Source organism: Rhineura floridana, chromosome 4, assembly GCF_030035675.1.
Source record: "Rhineura floridana isolate rRhiFlo1 chromosome 4, rRhiFlo1.hap2, whole genome shotgun sequence".
Lineage (NCBI taxonomy): Eukaryota > Metazoa > Chordata > Lepidosauria > Squamata > Rhineuridae > Rhineura > Rhineura floridana.
The window spans coordinates 136,696,197-136,718,355 of NC_084483.1; the positions used below are offsets into that span (position 1 = coordinate 136,696,197).

The window sequence follows — 22,159 nt, forward strand, 5'->3', positions numbered from 1 at the left end:
TCTACTCTCCCAGCTTAAGGAGAGGGCCCTCAGGAACCTTTCTGAGCTGCAGGGGATTTTGACCAGCGCCCAACCGGGCCAGCACCAGGCCTAATAATTACCCATAATTTATATAAGCTAGAAAGCTTATATTTGATTATGCAATTAAAGGTTTATATAGAATGGAAATAAAATAATGATCTGAGCATGGCTTCGGTCCTTAAGTGGCTACCAGAGATCAGCACATTCCTACAAGAATTTCCTTTATACTCTTTCTGACATTAGTGTTTTCATGTTTGCTCACTTGTACTCTGCAAAAAGATGAAAATAAAGCAAACCTTTTAAAGAAAAAATGGAGTTTGCTCCCCATTATCTTTTCAGCTGTAAGCTCCTTGAGTGCAAGGATGCCTTTTTGCCTATGAAACTGTACAGCATCATAAACACTGATGGTGCAAACAACTTATTAAAAAAAACATACTTTCCCCACCAAGTATTTGGTCTGCCTAAGTTTTTAAGCTTTATTCTGTTGAATACAGCCTCCAAATCTATGTAGCAGTCATCATCCGTCTTCAACAATACGTTGAAACTAACTGCTTCTACTGTCCTGTAAATTAAAAAAATGAAAAGTCTCTTTTAAAATACTTTATAATTGCTGTAATGTCTACATTGAAAAAGGTCTAGTGCAAGGATAATGTCTTTCAACATTTGGATCTTTATATCTTTAATACGGGTTTCCCCAATACAATACTCATGCAGCAGTCCTCCCCTTCCAGCCCACATAGCCTGGAGGCACTCTGAAGAAATTAAGACACCAAGCAACTGGAACCTTCTCTGGGCCTGCACTTTGCAGCATATCCAGCTACCCCCCAGAAATACATATATATATATTCACTAATAGACAAAAAACCTTGCCATTTAAGAATGTACCTATAGCCCATAGATATTTCTACAAAACTTTAAAAAGCAGGGAAATTGAGCAACTATAGTGAATGCACCAGGGGAGCAGACCTGAACTCCTCTCTGAGATATTGGACTGCCCTACACATTTGTCAAAATGCAAACAATTTGGGTTGGCCTTTCACAGTCCAATCCACTTTTTGTGTAGCTTGAAAGAATTTGGTAACGTGCCTCTGAGCATATGGTGAGTGGTGGCAACACCTGCCATCTCCAAAGATGGAGAATTATATTTTTGTATGTTTGTTGGTGTTCTTCTTACTTTGCTTCTTTCCTGTGTTACTAATGTTTCTACAGAGACATTATTAGATCTGGTATGCAATTCCACCAATATGCAGACGACATGCAGATTTTCCTCTCATTTAAACCTTCCCCACTGGTGGCAATAGAAATGTTATCTAAGTGTCAGGAGTCGGTGAGGGACTGGTTGAGCAGGAATAAGCTTAGGCTGAGTCCTGATAAAATCGAGGTACTGCTGGTGGGTGATAAAGACAGGTTGGGGATGACTAATCTTCTGCTCAACAGGGTACAACTGCTCCTGAGAGACCAGGTCCGGAGTTTGGGGGTCATTTTTGACTCCCAGTTATCTATGGAAGTGCAGGTGGCGGCCATTACTTGGGCGGCACTTTATCAACTTTACCTCATATGTAGGATACGCCCTTACCTTCCTAGCCGCCTACTCCCTTCAGTAGTTCATGCCTTGGTTCTGTCTCGGTTGGATTATTGTAAAGCTTTATATGTGGGTCTTCCCTGGAAAACGGTCCGTAAGCTGCAGCTGGTGCAGAATGCGGCGACTCGCCTGATTAAAGGCAGCCGCCGCCGAGAGCATATTACCCCAGTCCTCAAGGAGCTGCTCTGGTTACTAGTGGCTGCTCGGGCCAAATTTAAGGTCCTGGCTTTAACCTTTAAGGTCCTATTTGAAGCTGGTCCACTCTACCTAAAGGGACGCCTTCACTCTCACCAAGGGTATCGGCTAACAAGGTCATCCAGGAATGGTCTACTCCTCATTCTCCCCATAAAGGCAGCTAGATTGGTGAGGACAAGGTCAAGAGCCTTCTCAGTCGTAGCCCCCTCACTTTGGAACTCCTTGCCAACTGAGCTCCGCCAGGGTCCCTCCCTGCTGTTCTTTCGACGGGCCTTGAAGACCTGGCTCTTTAACCAGGCATGGGAGCGGGGTTAGGCTGTCAGAGTGCAATTCTAGGGGTTTTTAACTTTTTAATATTTTAATGTTTTCTGTCTATGTTTTTATATGGATTGTATTTGTGTTTTTGTTGTACGTCACTCAGAGTGGCGACTAATCTCTGCCAGATGGGCGTCTAACAAATCTAATAAATAATAATAATAATAATCTAGAAAAGTTTTTCTCTCATTTTTCAACCTAGAAATCTGTGTCAAATTTACTTTTATTAATTTCAAAGCCTTTTTATTGGTCAATGTCATATGATAGTGAAGACAGCCTTTTGTGTTTCAAATTGGAGGTTATGTTCTATTTCTATTTTGGGTGCATTAACAGTTAAATCTGAAACTGCAGTTTGATGTAAAATCAGACTGATTACAATATGTTGCTACTTCAGCAATGACTCTACCTGATGGAAAAAAGAGGATGCATGTTTTCAGCCTGCTATGTTTAAACCATTTCATTTAAGGCAAGGTGGGCACGGTCAATTAAAAACATAGAGCACACCTAGAATTTTGCTAGAATATATTTAACCTCCCACTGTTTTATCTTGCACAAATTGAGACACTCCTGATGTCCACTGGAGACTATTCTGCAGAATAGTCAGTGCCATTATTCCACAGTTGTGTTTGGAGTTTTTTTAGTGTAAATTTTGCAAAGTGTTGCTGTACTTCACATATTCACAGAAATAGAAACAAAAGAAAATGATTTCCTATAGGAAACTTCACTAAAATTGCAAAGTAAATCAGACATATTTAAAGTGACCATCTGAACTAGATCAACTGTCTTAATAATGCTGCTTCCTCCCTGCTAAAACAAGATCAGCACAGCACATGTCTTCTTTCTATTATTTGGGCTGATTGCAGGTGTTGCCACCACTCACCATATGCTCAGAGGCACATGTTACCAAATTCTTCCAAGCTACACAGCAAGTAGATTGGACTGTGAAAGACCAACCCAAATTGTGTTTGCATTTTGACAAATTTGTAGGGCAGTCCAATATCTCAGAGAGGAGGCCAGGTCTCCTGCTCCCTAGGTGCATTCACTATAGCTGCCCAATTTCCCTGTTTTTTAAAGTTTGGTAGAAATATCTATGGGCTATAGGTACGTTCTTAAACCACAAGGTTTTTTGCCTATTAGTGAATTTCTCTGCTTTTTAATCCAGCAGGTAAGGAAGTTTGCTGAGAATGGATAGATCATTTGCATGCTTATTGAGTTCAGTGGGATTTACTACCCTGCAATCATGCTTAGGATAGGTGGAACTGACCACAGGTCATGGGGAGGAGAAGGGAGGGCAAGAAGGAGAGAGGAGGGGGATGGGAGCAGGCAAGAAGGGGAGGGGAGGACAGGTTTGACCGTTTGCATGTTTATTGAGTTCAGTGGGATTTACTCCCCTGCAATCATGCTTAGGATAAGTAAAACTGACCGGGGGGGGGGGAGAAGGGAGGGCTGGAGTGGGCAAGGGAGGAGGGGAGGAGGAAGGGAGAGGGGAGAGGGGAGGGGAAGGAGGAGAAAGGCAGGTCTGATCTGATATTGAGTTCAATGGGATTTACTGCTATGCAACCATGGTTAGGATAGGTAAAACTGACCATGGGGGAAGGGGAAGGAGTAGATTGGAGAGGGCAAAGGAAGGGGGAGGGCAAGTTTGATCATTTGCATGCTTATAGAATTCAATGGTATTTACTCCCATGCAATCATGCTTAAGATAGGTAAAACTGACCATGGGGAGGAGGAAGGGGAGGTAGAGGAGGGGGAAGGAGGGGATTGGAAGGGGATGGGGGTGGGTAGGGAGGGGCAAAGGAAGGGAGGAAGGAGCAAGAGGGAGGGGATAGGAGGGAGAAGGGAGGGTGGGTTTGATCAGTTGCATACTTTTTGAGTTCAATGGGATTTATTTCTGTACAGTCATGTTTGAAAATGGAAATGGACTATCTTTAAGTTGATCCCGACTTATGGCGACCCTATGAATAAGGTTTTCATGGTAAACAGTATTTAGAGGTGGTTTTACCATTGCCTTCCTCTGAGGATGAGAAGCAGTGACTGCCCCAAGGTCACCTAGTGAGCTTCATGGCTGTGTGGGGATTCGAACCCTGGTCTCCCAGGTCGTAGTCCAACACTGACCTGGGGGAGAGGCAGGGAGGGGAGGAGGGGGAAGGGAGGAGATTGGGTGGGTGGGTACTGGGCAGGGGGGAAGCCCCTTACCTTTCCAAAAGTAAAACATTGTGAACAGTATTGCTTTTCAGCGTTTCCCCCACCTTTTTATTCTACAGCAGGGACATTTAACCTCCCACCCAAATTTAAACCAAAGCTGTCCCTGGCCACATCCACACCAGACCTTTATTTCACTTTGGACAGTCATGGCTTCTCTCAAAGAATCCTGGGAAGTGTAGTTAGTGAAGGGTGAGAGTTGCTAGGAAATGCCCTGTTCCCCCCACAGATCTTCAGAGTGGCTGTTAAACCAGTCTGGCCACTGAAGCTCTGTCAGTGGAATAGGAATTCCTCTCAGCATCCTTCACAAACTACACTTCCCAGGATTCTCTGGGGGAAGCCATGACCGTCTCAAGGGAAATCAAAGTCTGGTGTGGGTGTGGCCCCGATTTGCTAGGCCAAGCAGCTGTGAGTCTGGCTGTTAAAACACTGACAGCTGGTTCTTACTGAGCATGCCTGAAACTATCATTGGATTCAATGCAAAATTAATTAAAAATCAGCCAGGCATTTTTTTAAAACTTTTAAACTGCAGAAGATGAAGTTCCGAGTATGGGGCAAGGTCAGTAATAGGATTACAGGTACTCTGTGAACATGGCTGATTTTTAATGAATTTCAACAGATTATGAGAACTCTGAGAGAAAGAAGTCCAAAGGGGCTCTGGGTCCCCCCCCCCTTTTTTAGACTTTGAAATCTCAGTTCTCTCTGACTGTTTTGTGTATCGCCATGAAAATGTAAAGGGTTGTTAAGCAAACGTTTCTGAGTTCAGGACTATATGTTTTGTAAGGTTTTGTTTTGAAATGAGCTTATGGAAAGCATCAGAATGGCATGGGGGTATTTTCAATTTAACATTGCGGAATGTGAAAAATCCACTCTGGCTATAGTATACAGTCACTCTCATGGCTGTATAATTTAAGGAAGCCTTTCACACCAAATTACCAAGGGAGTACACAGAAACATAGGAAGCTGCCTTAATACTGAATTAGATCATTGGTCCATCTAGCCCGGCATTGTCTACACTGACTGGCAGCAGCTCTCCAGGGTTTCAAATGGGAAGTCTCTGCCAGGCATACCTGGTCATGCCAGGAATTGAATCTGGGTCCTTCTGCAGGCAAAACAGATGGTCTACCCACTGAGCTATGGCAGGGAGGCTATTATGAGTGAATGGAGAGAGAACACACATACACACATGTGCGTGCTGTGGCAAGTAACTTGTCTTTTAAGTCTTACTAGTTTGCCTCCTTTGAAATGGGTGTTTTATCACTGGGCATGCCCCCCCCCATAGCAGCCATTCTGTGATAACACTGTCACCATTGCTTTAAGAGTTGCATAGTTGAAGGAATGCAGTTTTTCAGTTCCGTGACACCATGGCATGACAATCCTTAGGTGAAATTCCCTTTTTGACACAGGTTAAAAATAAAGAGCCATGATTATGAAATGTTTATCATCTTCAGCCTAACAAGATAGGTTGTCATTTTCCATATACCTCTTTACCACTGAGAGGCCAGAAACCCATACAAGCAAAAAGTGCTCCAATCATATTTGTTCATGGTATGATACTCCTATAAGCTGTGATTGGGGACAAATAGTATAGTATCCCACCCTCGCATAAGGAAGAAGGTGGCAGCCTTGTGTCAGAAGCATAATCAGGCTGCTGTTTGCCCTTCTAAATGGAGAGAAGTATACTTCAACGCTGGAAAGGAGAAATGCACAGAATTTTAAAAAATTCTAAAGATGTATTAAATAGAGGGGCATGGAGAACAGGGTAAGGAGACTATTGAAATCTTTTAAAAGGCCCTTCAAGTTACAGTTCATTCAGACTTGCAAATATCAATAGTATCAACAGCAAAACGATTACAATGCTGCACAAGAAAAACTAGACAAAACCCTCAAACTTTTTTCCCCAGCTTACCATCGATAGAAGTTCAATAATTTGGCTGGAACATTTCTGTATGTATCAATGACATCTACAAAAACAATATCATCATAAGTGTTGCTTTCTTCCTTCAATAAGGCATCTTCCTCTTCAAGTTTACTTATATGATGAATGAATCTTTCAGAGCGGCTCTGCAGGTTTTTTAAGAGCGCCTCTCCCTCTGAAAGTGAAGTAGGAAAAGGAAAGTTTTTTAAATCGCTTATATGCTTAGCATTCAAATGACAGTAATACACAGTCCTTATTCTCCAAGATTTTCTTAGATATTTAGTATATCAGCAAATAGTTAACTAGACTATTTTAAAACATTGTGTAATTCTCAGACACATAAGTGAAAGTCAGTTAAAATTAGGCCATAGCCAAGGACACACTGGAAAATCATTGTTGCTTGATTTTTTTTAAAAAAAAATACAGTGCAACAGAGATCTTCTATTCCTAAATAAAAAGGATAAAAATGCTCTTTGCAAAATGAGAAATCTGAAATTCTCAAGAAAGTTTAACATTCAGTGTACTTCTCTTTGCTAAAGATGGAAAGAAACTATTACTTTCACATATTGAAGCGTTATCCCTAAAAGGCTGTGCTGAGGCTTCCCCTTTCCTGTACAACACAAGAAAAGTTCGAAGCACATCTGAGAGCTCGGATACAGTATGACCCAGTAGCTTTGCACCTTCTACCAAAGCTGCAGTCAGAGCAGTTTCAACAGCTCCCAGTCAGACATGAGATGCTGCAGCAGACATTAGTTGATTACACGTTTTGATTCTTACCTTGAATTGTGTAAATAAAGCCTCCTGCAATCCCCTCCACACCTTGTGTAAATTCATGTGGCAATGACCCTTCCCCTGCCTATTGTACAGAGGGATTAAAAAGATAATTGTTTTATTATTTATTTATTTATTTTATTATACTTGTATACCGCCCCATACCCGAAGCTCTCTGGACGGTTTCGAGAAACTAAAAACATTTAAACCAATACAATTTAAAACAGATCTTATAAAAACAATTTAAAACACAATTTAAAAATTTAAAACAGTATAAAACACATGCTAAAATGCCTGGGAGAAGAGGAAAGTCTTGACCTGGTGCTGAAAAGATAACAGTGTTGGCGCCAGACTGAGATCATCACTGAGATCATTCCATAATTTGGGGCCCACCACTGAGAAGGCCCTCTCCCTTGTTGCCACCCTCCCAGCTTCCCTCGGAGTAGGCACCCGGAGGAGGGCCTTTGATCTTGAACGTAGTGTACGGGTGGGTTTGTATCAGGAGAGGCGTTCCATCAGGTATTGTGGTCCCAAGTCGTGTAAGGCTTTAGAGGTCAAAACCAGCACCTTGAATCGAGCTCGGAAACATATAGGCAGCCAGTGCAAGTGGGCCAGAATTGGTTTTATATGTTCGAACCATCTGGTCCCTGTTACCAATCTGGCCACTGCATTTTGCACAAGCTGCAGTTTCCGAACCATCTTCAAAGGCAGCCCCACGTAGAGTGCATTGCAGTAATCTAATTTAGAGGTTACCAGAGCATGGACAACTGAAGCCAGGTTATCCCTGTCCAGATAGGGACGTAGTTGGGCCACCAACCGTAGTTGGTAGAAGGCACTCCGTGCCACCGAGGCTACCTGAGCCTCAAGTGACAGAGATGATTCTAGGAGAACCCCCACGCTACAAACCTGCTCTTTCAGAGGGAGTGCAACCCCATCCAGGACAGGTTGGACATCCACCATCCGGTCAGAAGAACCACCCACTAGCAGCATCTCAGTCTTGTCTGGATTGAGCCTCAGTTTATTAGCCCTCATCCAGTCCATTGTTGCAGCCAGGTGCCGGTTCAGCACACTGACAGCCTCACCTGAAGAAGATGAAAAGGAGAAACAGAGCTGCGTGTCATCAGCATACTGATGGCAACGCATTCCAAAGCTCTGGATGACCGCACCCAACGGTTTCATGTAGATGTTGAACAGCATGGGGGACAGAACTGACCCCTGCGGAACCCCATACTGGAGAGTCCAGGGTGCCGAACAATGTTCCCCAAGCACCACCTTCTGGAGGCAACCTGCCAAGTAGGAGCGGAAGCACTGCAATGCAGTACCTCCCACTCCCAAATCAGCCAGTCTCCCCAGAAGGATACCATGGTCGATGGTATCAAAAGCTGCTGAGAGATCAAGGAGAATCAGCAGAGTCACACTCCCCGTCTCTCTCCCGACAAAGGTCATCATACAGGGTGACCAAGGCTGTTTCCGTGCCACAACCAAGTCTGAAACCCGACTGAAATGGATCCAGATAATCGGTCTCAACCAAGAGTGTCTGGAGCTGGTCCTCAACCACTCGTTCAAGGACCTTGCCCAGGAATGGAACATTTGCTACCGGTCTATAGTTATTAAGATTTTCAGGGTCCAGGGAGGGTTTCTTCAGGAGTGGTCTCACTACCGCCTCTTTCAGGCCGCCAGGGACCACCCTCTCTCACAGAGAGGCATTAATCACCTCCCTGGCCCAGCCGGCTATTCCATCCCTGCTAGCTTTTATTAGCCAAGAAGGGCAAGGATCCAAGGATCCAATTAGTTAAATTTTTACAATAGCCATATCACTTCTATAAAACCAAAATGGGTTGAAACTGGTTACTGTCAAGGTTCCCTCGAACATTTTGTCCAAAGAATACAGACATGCTTTTCAGTACCCTGAGAATTCTTCTTGGCAACCCATAGTCCCTTTACAGAAATAAAGAGCTCCCAAGGTTCTTTAGCAAGGAACCATTCTGTTGAGGTGGCTACTTCATTGGATCAAAAGCTGCTTTGTTTGAATAGAAAGACACTTCCACTAACACAAGGCCAGAGGGCAATTTTCACCAACAGTCCCACCCATCAGCAGCCCACTGCACCATATCTCACACTATTCCCAGAAGTCTCACAATGACTATCAGGAATATATTTAAATCTAAACTGTTAATATTTGATCAACAGAATGAAACTGTAATTGACAAGCACTATAGCAGCATGGACTCCTCATCTGTACCTAACACAGATTACTGCCATGGTCCTATGAGTGTAAAATTACAAAGCCCCATTCCAGCAAAGAGTTCTGCTACAAGGCTACTCTGTTTGTAAAGGCTCCCTCATTCATTGAGACTCACATAAAATGGATGCATGGGCAGAGCTACCTTTCCACTGATGTGAATGCAAATCCCTGTTAGAGGGGCTCTGCATTCCATCAAAGCATACACGGAGCTCTGTACTGCAGGGCTATGCACAGACAACTATGCATATCGGACCAGGATGTTCCATGGTTTGTGATCCTAGATAGCCTACTTTCCTGATTACATGCTGGTATCCTAACTTAAGTGATTTCTGAAGCACAACCATTGCTTTCAAGAGTACAGCTTGATTGATCTAAACTAGGATAGCAACCCAATTAAAGAAATCACAGTGAATTAATTATATGAGTCTTAGTCTAACAACCTATTGATTAAATGAGTAAAAACAATTTCTAAATCACACTTTGTTTTTAGATGATGTGGAAATATATCATAGCATTATCATTCTAGAAGACACATCTCTTCTGTATGTGAGAGAAGGGAGAATGCATGTTTTAAGATGGCCCTTTCCATCTGCAGTTTTTACAAGCACTTTCATTAAAAAGAAAGTCTGCTGCCTAATTAATATGGGCCCCTTTTCAGTTGATTAAAAGTTTTGCAGCCCTAATCAAATGCAATTGCTCAAATGCTTGTGAACCATTACACTAATGCCATAAAGTCGCAAATTATAGCAGGGCTCCAATGGGTTCAACTTTATTCCCAGCAGGAGAGGATGAACAAATCATCCCCTCTGCATCAGGCATTAAAAGCAGAGATTCCTAAAATAGGCTTATGTTTAACCAGAGTAGATCTACAGTTTAAAAGACGAAGACCAGAGAAAGACACAACACTGATTTATATAAAGGATTTATGATACTCTTGTTATTTTATACTCAGTTCCCAATATGCTTGTTATTATATACCAAAATAGTTTTAATAGTTCAAAGCAATTTGTTCTAAGCCAAAATGCAGCTTATAGGTCATTAGTTAATACAGTCACCCTCCAAAACACCTTTTAAGATGAAAGTACTCTTAAAGGGTTAGGAACGTTGGATATCAAATTGTTAATTGATATCAATGTGTAACACTAGAAATACTCAAAATTGTTAAAATAAGAAGATAAATGACCCAAAGGCACCATTTTGATTTTAATACAAACAGTAAGACAAAAAGTGTTTGATAAGAGGTTACTTAAAAATCTGACATGCTTAAAATGTTCACTAAAACGTTGTCATATTATAATCATTATGTGCAGGAATAAAGGGACAGACCGTAGTGATTCTGAAGACACCTCCGCCATCATTCACCATCACTTTGTGAAGATTTTTAGAAACTAGGCCTTGCAGATCCTGGCTTTCCCACACAATAGTGCCTTCAAAACTCTGTCAAAACAGTCACCACTTACGGTTAACAGCATATCTGCACACACTAGATAATTTGATTTTTCAGATCTTTTTAGACTCCTGGGAGAATAGAAAAAAACTGAAGCATTGCAGTTTTATTTTCATCTACATATTATTAACTAAGCCAAAAGCTCCATAACACAAAGTGTATTTGAAGTAGAGTACAGAAATATAGGCTATATTCTTAGCCTATATAGGCTATATTCTTAGCCTAACATTTGTTCCTCACCAGGAATTTTAACATACAGTTCTCCAAATTTTAAAATCTGCATTTAAACAATTTTAGTTTTTTAAAAATCCTACTACATCCAAGATAATAAATAGTAAAGTACTTGAGTTCTTTTATTATTTATTTATTTAAGCCATTTCTATACCACTTAATATATATAAAAATCTCTTAAGCAGTGTACAGAAGATAAAACAGCAAATATTATAAAAATATACAATAAAGCCAGAATACAAAAGCATACATGATACAAATAACAAATAAATATTAAAACAATTGCCTTGCACTTCTCCACTCAACACCTCTTAACCAGGCAAGACATCACATGCCTGCTGCTCCTGAAATACTCTCAACACCAAAAATCTTTGGATTGGGTATATAGATGTTACCATGGAAATGTTTATCCTTGTTCAGTGGTGTAATAGTAAATTTGGAAGTATAGAAGGTTATGATGACAGCCCCCATAGCCATATCCCAAGGAGAATCCAATTATATATAGGCAGCTGTGTTGATACATATGACAGGTATCACACACACACAAAGAGCATCTGTGCATAGCAAAACACCAAGTTTATTAGTGTTTTGTGTTTATTAGTGCAATTCTATGAATAGTTTCCTGGCATTAAGCTCCATTGAACTTAGTGGTCCAAACTTTTGACTGCATAGGTTCAACTCATAAAACACAATAAGCTTTAACAAAAGATATCAACCATCTAAAATGCAACCTTTAGCTTTAAATTACAAATGCAAACAATCTTGCAAAAGAAGTGTTACCACTGAACCTGCTAGCATAAAACAGGAATTCCATCAAAGAAAAGGAAAGAAGTATCCAGCCTCTGCTTCATTTTCTTCCTCATTCTCCAACTTCCTCTATGTCATACTTCCTGAACCTGGTACCTGCCAGATGTTTAGAACTACAGCTCCCACCTGTAGTTCAAAACATCTGGTGGACACCAGATTGAGGAAGACTGCTCTATGCTAGTCTATCACATAACCACCAGACTTGAAAGCCTCATTATCACCTCATTCACTTGCCAGAGCAAATTGAGTTGCTCAATTACTCTTGCGCTCTGGCAGATGATGTTATTGCTCCTGGTCTAAAAAAGGGTCTAGAGCTACACTGCCCTGCATTCTCCCTTTGCTACACCACTGTCCTTATTTATAATCCTGCTCTCAGAAGGTTAAATGTAAAGATAACACAACTCACTTTAAAAATTGTATTTTTAAAACAAGAAATTTGCCATTACTTAAAATCTTCAAATCAATACCAGATGCCTTTCTAAGGACATAATGAGATGCAAAGGAAACACTGAGTTCCTAATACCATGTTTCCCTCCTAATACTAATGAAGGGGCTGATGGATTTGGAGGGGAGGCATTTTGCAGCAGGCTGTCATCAGCCAGGAAGACATACTTAACTCTTCCCCTCAGTACTCATTCTTCCCAGTCAGTGCCTGCCCTGTAGTGTTGAGGAATTTCTCCTTAAGCCCTCTGTCCCAGCATTCTCCATTACCTTCAGAAACGTTGGGATGGGATTTCACATTTGCCAAAATAGCAAGTGGAGTGGAGCTAATGTGATCATTAAAATAACTTGGTAACTGCCATAGAAAAGAAAATCAAACTAGTTTTCAGGAGCCTTTTCCACAAGCCTTGCTCCATAAAACCCTAAGCATGTTGCAGTATATATTAAACATGTTTTTCCTTCATTTCATATAAACATTTTCCTGTTTTATAGTCGGTTTTGAAAACAGACAACTCAGCAGTTCTGATGACTCATCTCACATTTAGCTCCAACCCAATTTATCCACTGGCCATAAAGGAAAACAGAATCTAGTCAAATCCCAAATCCTTCTTCAAAGCCGACTTGGGGGGGGGGGCAGAGAATGGGAAGTCTGTAGAGATAAGTGTCCATCTATCATTTTCCTTTGCATGATGTTATCCAGGGAAGGGTAAATCTACAAAGTTCTTTTCACATGTGTTTATGGCCAGATGGAATGGCAGTTACAGTACTAATGATTTTCCACAAGTGCCATTATCTCCTGAGCCTGTTTTTCCCTTTATTGTGGCACCTTTATAGTTCTGAATGTATGTATATCTGCGTCCAGTTTACGATGACATATTGTATCTCTAAGAAAATTATGTTGGTTTGCTTTTTGGAGGAGGGAACTGAGACATTTATACAAAATGTTTACAGTGAAGAATAAACTGCATGGGCTTACAAGTGGTGGTAGAGTTCTCCCTAAAAAAGTCTAGCAAAATCACCTCTTAGGTTTTCATGCCTTTGGTTGAAGGCTGCTTACTACAGTTGAATAAATCAAAGAATAAAACCTAGTCTACTTTCAATTTCCTCCAACACTGAATCAATACACCCAGATCAAATCTGCTGCTTTTATTAATGGGTTACACAGGTCTGGTTCACATATAATATGAAACCATTATAAACATTGGGTAATGGTAATGGACGGCCTTCAAGTCAATCCCGACTTATGGCGACCCTATGAACAGGGTTTTCATGGTAAGTGGTATTCAGAGGGGATTTACCATTGTCTTCCTCTGAGGCTGAGAGGCAGTGACTGGCCCAAGGTCACCCAGTGGGCTTCATGGCTGTGTGGGGATTCGAACCCTGGTCTCCCAGGTCGTAGTCCAGCACTCTAACCACTACACCACACATAGTTAATAAACCATAGTTAAAGCTGAGTCACTTCAGTGTCTGTTGCTGCTCAGATTACTGCTCATTAATAAATACAAAAAAGACACAGCTGTGTCAGGGACAAATAAATGCTGTTTCAAAATAGTCCCTTACAAACTCTGCTTCTTTAGCTATTTTTGCTGTAGGCTCCCTTGTTCTTAATCAGCCTCAAGCTTTCAGAAACAGAATCCATCTGGCCTAACAACCAAGTGTTCAGAAGTTTCCCTCCTCCCTCTGCCACTCTTAAGAGCATCAAAAAGACAGATGCACTTCAACCCAGAAGATGGATAAACTTTACCCACAGCTTTATAAATCCATTTATTTTGTATCATTGGCCCAGTTCTCTGGCATGCTCTGTCAACAGAGATTCAGCAGGCACCTTCTGTTTTAACTTTTAAATGCCTGTTGAAACCCTTTCTGTACTGCCAAGCTTATGCAGGCAATTAAGAATGTCTTTTTGCAATAGCTGACCTTTGTTTTTATTGTATTTTTAATGTTTTTATTGTGTGGTTGTTGCTTTTCCTAAGTTGTTGTAAACTGCTTTGATGTTTTAACAAAACAGTGATATACAAATATATTTATTAATAAAAAATAACAGGAATTAACATGAAACGTTTATGTGTGACAAGACTAGATGCAAGTTTCTTGCTCTCAGCATAGTAATGTACATGTACTGGAAACCCACAATTAAGTGTAGCTTCACAGAGTGCATGTCACAAGTTATGTATGGGTTTCATGTTAATTCTTGCATGGAAGTTGGTAATGTGTGAAATAGGCTAAATACAGAAATGGTCTGTAAATTTCAAAAACTCATTACATTTTTCTTGCACACATCTCTTTTCACTAAAGAGTTAGGTCAACAACGTTCAGGAGGGGTAATAATATTTTCTTATTGTATTCATTTTAAAAAAGGTCAATGATGAGGATTGCTAATATTACAATTTTATAGTTGGAAAATAGGATAAGAAACAGAATCTTGTTCTAGGGCTCTCTCTATATTCTAATATGCATTAGGATTTCAACCAAAGTCTAAATTTAATATGCTTGCCCAGTCTATTCACCCTCTTCCACATTAACAGTGAAACAGACTTTAATTCATAAAATTCTGGACTGCAATATTAATGTCTCCGCTTTTTACCCTATGAACAAAAGCTGCCTAAAATCCCTACATCTACTCACCAAAGCTTGGAGAAAATTATCAAGAAAGCTCATAATGCCACCTCACCATTAGGTTATTAGGATGTTAAGAAGATTTCAGTTACTTAACTATGAGCAGAATCATAGAGCAATGAGCTACAAAAAGAAATGGTTGCAAGCACCTAGTATGGATGACATTTCAGTCTTAAATCCATTAATAACTGAATAATGACAGGAAAAGGGTGACAAAACCTTAACAGATGGAGGAAAGAAGCAAATGCAATTGGTAAGAATCAGTTTATATATACCCCACACATACCTCAGGCAGAATGAATTGTTCTACAGGTTTGTACCAGAGTCTGTTCACTTGCACTCCACAGCTAGGTGGACTAAAACGAGCACTAAAGAGTGCCTCCTATGAAAACGATAAGCAACATATTTGTAAGCCATTAATTTAATATACATTCACAAGGCTCATTTACAACATTAAAATATAGTGTAAATACAGGAGAAAATGCAATCACCAGCATGCGTTTTATATGGCCTGCACACTCTTGGTAAAATCCCATAAAAATTTACACTTTAAAGATTCTACACTTAAAAGTTGCAAATACGCATTGCTAAATAATTGAAAACAAAAAGTAAAAAACAAAAAACATTATGTTTTCAAGCTGCTCTATCAAGGCTTCAGGGCCTCAGCCAATTCCTTTCATGCTTAAAGTTACCAATGTCAGAACAAAAATACCACAGACAACATTTGACATGTCTACCAAAGCCATTTTGACATCTGCCAGGTTCACATCAATAATATGCAAACCAATTGCATGCCCGTTAGGAATGGCCTTCCAGTTCAGCATATTTCGAATGCAGTCCTTAGTGTTGAATAAGGACCCCTGCATTAGACTTATTTATTACGTATTTTAAACCAATTACCAAACAAGCCTTTAAATATTTTTTTCAGTTTTTGGAACTATGGGTAAAGTTGTCATGTTTGTTTACCAGCCATACACTATTTGTGATTATCACAAACTACTCCGGAATGATTTGACACATGCAGAGGACTCTTCTCTCATTTATTCTGATATGGAGCAGGAGTCTCTCACACTGCTCAAAAAGACTTGTGCTGTTTCTTATCTTCTCCAAACTGCAACACAAATGAGCTCAAGGGAGGGAATTTACGCACTGCTGAGCAGTTTGCTAGGGCCAGAGGCACTCATCCCTAGAGATTTGTGGACACTTTGCCATACTGAATTAATGTTCAGGAGACATGAAGGAAATGCATCAGGTGGTGAAACCAATTTCCAAAGCTCTCCATTAAATATCTTTCTGTGATACACAGTAATCATGATCTGCAGCTGAAAGAATAGTTCAATCCAAACTCATTAAACTTCAGTCTTTCACATTTATACTACACAATTACAAACTGGTGTGACAAGCTGCTTTCTGTGTTGACTTGGGCCACAGGAATGCTCTCACAGATCACTCCCCAACAGCAAGGAATTATACTTTTGTACTTCTAATAAAGATACTAGGACTCTGAAAAGTAGAAGTGAGCTGAATTTTTGTGGATTTCAATTTTCAGATCTGATAAAGGAAAATCAAAACGGGCTAGGACAGAGCTCTTACCAGTCACATGGGCAGAGAGATAATGTAAGAGTCTTAAATAAGCTCAAGAGTTACTCGTCTGCTCAGAAGTTAGTAGCCTGCATTTCTATGCTGGCCATGGAGGGAGGAACAAACAAACGAACAAACGAACCAACACACACACACGCACATACACAGGCTAGTAAAAAACTTGCCTTCTACCAACCATACAAGGCTGCCTCCTCTCTACCAGCAGACTGTGTTTCTGCGCTGGTCAAAGGAGAGGCTTTCCTCCCTCCACTGCTAGCACAGAAACCAAACAGCCTAATGCAGAAAGGACACAATGGTCTGTCCCTCCTGCACCAGCCCACGTGGAATTTCTGATGTGAGGCTAGTAGACAAGCTGTTAAATTCAAGGCTTCTGTAAACGTTTTTGCACACTTCTAGTATCCACGATTTGGGCAAAAAATATTAAAGAGGCACCTGAAAGCAAACGCAAAAAAATGTGTTGTGGGGGGGATTTACAGTAACTAAAGCAAAAGCAAACTAAAAAGACTTAACCTCAGGTTGTTGCTGCTGTTGTTTATTACTGGACAAGTAAACCCAAATGTAAACCCACATATAAAACCTTCCCAAGTTGCTAATTTAAACACTGGAATGTATTGCAAAACAATCCTGTGAGTTAAGTCTTGGCTTTCAACTGCTTTATTGAAATAGCTACTTTAAAATCCACTGGAAGAATTCTGCCCACCAGAACTCTCAATTCTTATTTATCCTGAACCTCATGAAAGCCATTAAACAGAATATGTCTGCCACTGCAATGAATTTAAAGAACCAGGGCTGGCAGGAAGCAAATTAATGTCTAGTTTAACACCCACTGCAAGGCAGGATCATTAATTTAATTAATTTGTATTTCATCTTTTATAACAGAACCCCTTTCACGGCAGCTTACAAAACAACACCAAAACTTACAACCAATCTACCCACCAAGTACTCTACAGGAAAATCTATACAATCTTCTCAACAATGTACAGGTGTAACATGTGTGGTCCTGCAGAGAACTAGCTCCACATGAAACAAGCAAAGAAACAAAGCCATGTTATACAGGAGGACAACAGAAAACTCTCAGAAACTCACCCAAATTCACCAGCCATTTTGATCTGGACAAAAATTAGTCTGATGGCCTATTAAATAAAAAACCCATGTTCCCTTCTCCTGCGCCATGAGCCTCTGAACCGCAGAGCAGCCACAAGGCTGCCAGAGATCTTGGTTTAAACACCTCCCTCAATATATTGTCACAAAGTATGTAGAAGGCATAGAACTACTATCCGATTTCTTGCCTTTCTCTGTTTGCTTCTCCTCACCACTACTCCCATAGAACTACCCCATTAATACTACCTAGCCGTTTCTTATTGACTCAAGAATGTCAAAGAACCTTCGAGGAACAAACAAATTGTCAAACAATTGCAGGTCACAGGACAAGAATCCATGCTGAACGTTCATTTTTTGCAGACACCTGTTACCTTTCCTTCAATCTATCTTAACTTCCACTTGCCTAAAAAGGCTACGGATTTTGTCCATTCTATTAAGATAATTACAGCCACATACCTCCTGTTCTGCCTGGTATAGTTTCACTGTGATGTTTCTCTGGAATCCTGCACCCTTAGCATCGTAGAACACCCCAAGACTGGTGATGACAATCGGGTACAGGACTTTGAAATGAACACTGACAACTCTGTCTTCTGAGAGCACTGAAGTATCATCCTCTGGCAAAATGAATGCTTCAATTTCTTGATTCAGAACTATTAAAATAAATTAACAAAGAGCGCAACACAAGCTCATCTAAAGAAGGCATTCAAGACTCAGTAACTCTGGAGCATTCTTTTTATGGAAGGCATGCGATTTTTCCATTTTAATTACCATCACAGGCAAGTTCAGTGGATAATGAACTTAGAAACAGCTTACACTTTAATCCTTAACACATTTACTTGAAAGGATATCTAATTTATTTCCGGCATTGCACCAATTAAGAAGGGTGGGTGGACTCAATGAAAAAACAAGGAAGGGGTCCTTGCTAAAAATGTCACAACAGCCTGAAAATACTTGGCTCTCAGTTTGAGAGCTTTCAACTATAAAAATAGCCCAATGGGTAATAAATTGCATCAGTTACAATGTTTGCAAAGCTGATTAGCTATAACATATACCAAATAATAAACAATCCATCTAAAACAAAAAAGTTTTTTTTTAATTCTTACCTGGGTTAGTTATGTTCAGAAGCCTGCATGAATAAGGATCTTCTCTGTCTTCCACTGGCACATCACATCCATGTGCACCAATTATAAACTTCACAAGGACACTAAAATATTATTAACATTTACTGATTTCTATTCTATAATTTTCAGAACACTTATAAGGGCAAACACATGTTTCCTTACATTAGGTTATTTGGCATGTGTTCTGAAGACTGCTTCACACAACTAAGAACCACAACACACTTCACCCAATTTTGTCCTTTACAAAAGATTAAGGCGGCAATCCTAAGGACGGTTGGAAGAAGAAGTGAAGATGGACTAACTGCCCCATCCACCATACTCTGCCACCCTTTTTTAGTGTTTCTTTTTTAAAAGTCCCTGGGCTGGTGTAGTCTCCCTGTTTTTTTTTATTGTGGGGGAGGGACTAGCAAGACATTTGATCTTTTGGATCCAAGCCTTCTTCCCGTCTGCTCCTATCATGTGCCTAGAATTCCCTGTCACATCCCCTTTTCAGCCCTTCTGATGTTGATAGGGCAAAGGCTGCTGAAATTTCTGCAGAGGTGAGGATGGGGCATCCAACATCAGATCTCCCTCTTCAAGGTCAAAGCTATCTCACCTTGGAATCCAGTCTCACAATGGAAAAGGAGATCTGATACTTCCTGTAGCTCATAGGACACCCTGCAAGGGATCACAGAATTACAGGGCTCAAGGGGTAAAAAGGAGAATTGCCCCATGCAACTTTTTCCATACATGTTTCTGGGGAGTAGGAATTCTGATTTCCCTCAGTTATTTGAAAGAGAAAAACAGAATATTTGTTTCAGATTAATCCTATTAAAATAAGATTAATGATCATCTAAATGTTTTCCTCATAATGAATTAATAATTGTAGACGTAATGTATTAAAACTCAATAAAATTAGCATGGAAACCTACTATATCCACTTGTCTGGTTTTTTGTTACATATTTTTACAACAGTAATGCATATCTTAACATGTAAGGAAGTGTCATTCTGGAATACTCCAGCTACATAGGACAGTATTATGACATGTTCATTAAAAGAATAAAGAAAAGCACTGTCAAGCAGATGAACATTTTAATTTAGGTCAGGGCTTTTCTTGCTGGAGAATTCAGAAGCAGGCATTAAAATTCCCTATAACTTAATGGTTTTTTCTCAAAAGTTATTCTAAGAATATTCTGAACTAATTCCACTTAGTGAAGATTCTTATAAATTAGCATGGATACCCTGTCTGGGGCTTCACAAGAGAAGGGACAGGCAAGTACTGGGAATTACCGTTGGCTCAGTCCTGGGTGCTGCTTCAAATGCCTGAACCAAGTGTTTCTTATAGCATTCCGCAACCCATCATTATGTCGTGCAGACAGTACCCCTACGATGACATCATAATGTTTCGGTTTCCAGTGAGGAAAGAAAGCCAGTAGACCTGGGAAGTATAAATTAACAATGCCTTACCAGAAAAACAAGCACACAAGTATGCTGGTGAGATCTATTGGCAGGTCATTTAAATGTTGGTGAAAGTAAAAGTGTAAATGATATGAGCAGAACTGGGGAAGTAACTTTTTTTTTTAAAAAAAAAAGCTGCTTTCAGTATGCAATTAATTGCATAAATTACTCTTTAGCAAGAGTTACCAAATAACTTATAAGCTACACAAGCCAAATCTATGCAACAAAAGAAGAACACTTTAAAAATAATAAGTTATTTCTTAGATTTGAAGCAGGTAAGGAATATGTGGATTTTGAAAATGCAATTTCATATATTTGGGGAATTGAGGCACTGGCACAAGAGCAGCTAAAAGGCCACCAACAGGAAAATATCAGTATATATCAACCTGCTTTATTCTTACATATCATGGCATGCTTTCCTCCCATTTTTCAAATATGACTTACAATATTTATATACTGTCCTTCAACAAATAAGTTTACATACTAAAAAGGATACTGCCTGCACATAATTCACAGCCTATCATACTAGATGGTAAGCTATTTTATATTAATGATTGCATTAATTGTACACTATGGCAGAGTTTGGGTTGTCTCAATAATCTGAAATTTTCAGGAAGGAGGCAGTAAGGCTTACTCCCCCCACACGCATTTTTAGCTAAGTATACCAATATCTAACTGCTATAGCAAAAAAGGTTCACCAAAAACAAACTTCATTTAAACTAAGGTGTTTCCTAAGATAAAACCTAATAAACATGGCAAGAATCTTACAGCCAATAGAGGAAGAGAGTGTCTTCAGTTATTCTATAATGAAAATACTGAGATTTATATTTAGCATTGGCAAGAGATCCATTTCGTCTCACTCTGCTTAATTTGAGAATGCATGCAACATTTAAGATGACAAATCAACTATGTGCCTGGACAGCTTAGAACTACTACACGTAAAGCAGAAGAGATAATTTCCGAAGTCTAAATCTAAGATATCCCAAAAGATCGTCAAATTTACACTGCACATTCTTGATTTAGCAGCATGGTGACATTTCATAATACCACAGCTTTCTATGAGTATCTTACATAATACTGTGTACTGTTGCTGGCACATAATTTCAAGAGTGAAATTCTGTAGTCACAAGATTTGTAACTGCAAGAAGTTTACATCAATCTAACGGAGACAATGCTCTCTCCAGTATATTATACTTCACACAACAAAACAGTGAGTACCCGATAAGATGAGCACAAGGTGAGTTGGCATTATAGACCCAAGGACAGTTCCCCTAAGGATCAGCTAAGTGAATGAAAACTGTTTCACACTCATTGCCAGGAGTCTGTACATCCACTCACACTCTCTCCATGGTAAGTATTCCCTCCTCCTTCTGGAGGGCACCCTTCCCCATTTTACAACCCAAATTAAATCTAGTCCCAGTCACCTGCTATATAGTGAATGACAAAATAAAAGTTGTGACTGCATTTGAATCCTGTATATTTGTTCACCTCTTCATTGTTGCCACAGAACCCCAGCCTTCCTTTCCGACATGGAACCGAGGAAGGGATAGGTATTGTTCCCATAGTTGCACATACGCAACTGTGGGGAAAATCCCTAATCCCCATTCCTATTTCACGTTGTGGCTTGTCATTTTTGTCGCAGGATTCCAAGATACTCTGAGCACCTCAGCAGTCCAGACCCAGTCAAAGCCTCTGTTCCCCTGCCCCTTCCACAGCAAGTTTGGAGCTGAAGAGACGAGAAAATATTATGATGTTTCACCTCTGTGTGGGATCAGACACAAAATGAGGGATAGGATTTTGGCAACCAAAATTGTTGGCTTGGCTACCAATACCTGTAAGAATTTTGAGATGTTTTAAGATGTTTTTAGTGTTTTGTCCTTCATTTACTGCCCTGGGATCCTTCTGGGAGGAAGAGCGGGATAGAAGTTTGTTTAATTAATTAAATAAATAAATAATTTGTGAAGTCTGTTTACATTGTTGCTGGTTTTAAACGTGGTATAACTTACCCTAAACTTTTGGGGCAAGTTATGCCCATCTAAAAAATAGGTCTGCAAGTGTGTTTTAGTAGTTCTATCCCTAGGACAGCCTTTCCCAACTAGTGGGCCA

General features: G+C 40.1%; 1 protein-coding gene across 7 annotated transcripts in view; it reads right to left on the minus strand.

Moving 5' to 3' along the window:
* The window catches only part of B3GALNT2 (beta-1,3-N-acetylgalactosaminyltransferase 2), an 86,779-nt gene that overhangs the window by 56,547 nt on the left and 8,073 nt on the right, over positions 1-22,159 (minus strand). For 4 of the 7 annotated variants that reach the window (XM_061624542.1, XM_061624536.1, XM_061624538.1 and 1 more), the window contains exons 2-9: positions 19,886-20,033; positions 18,598-18,698; positions 17,951-18,144; positions 15,078-15,173; positions 10,576-10,686; positions 7,011-7,089; positions 6,225-6,408; positions 458-583 (exon numbers count right to left, since the gene is read on the minus strand). In XM_061624542.1, coding sequence (XP_061480526.1) covers positions 458-583; positions 6,225-6,408; positions 7,011-7,089; positions 10,576-10,686; positions 15,078-15,173; positions 17,951-18,144; positions 18,598-18,698; positions 19,886-20,033 — 1,039 coding nt within the window. The remainder of the gene's footprint in view (positions 1-457; positions 584-6,224; positions 6,409-7,010; positions 7,090-10,575; positions 10,687-15,077; positions 15,174-17,950; positions 18,145-18,597; positions 18,699-19,885; positions 20,034-22,159) is intronic. The other 3 variants (XM_061624537.1, XM_061624539.1, XM_061624540.1) reach the window with 3 other exon arrangements.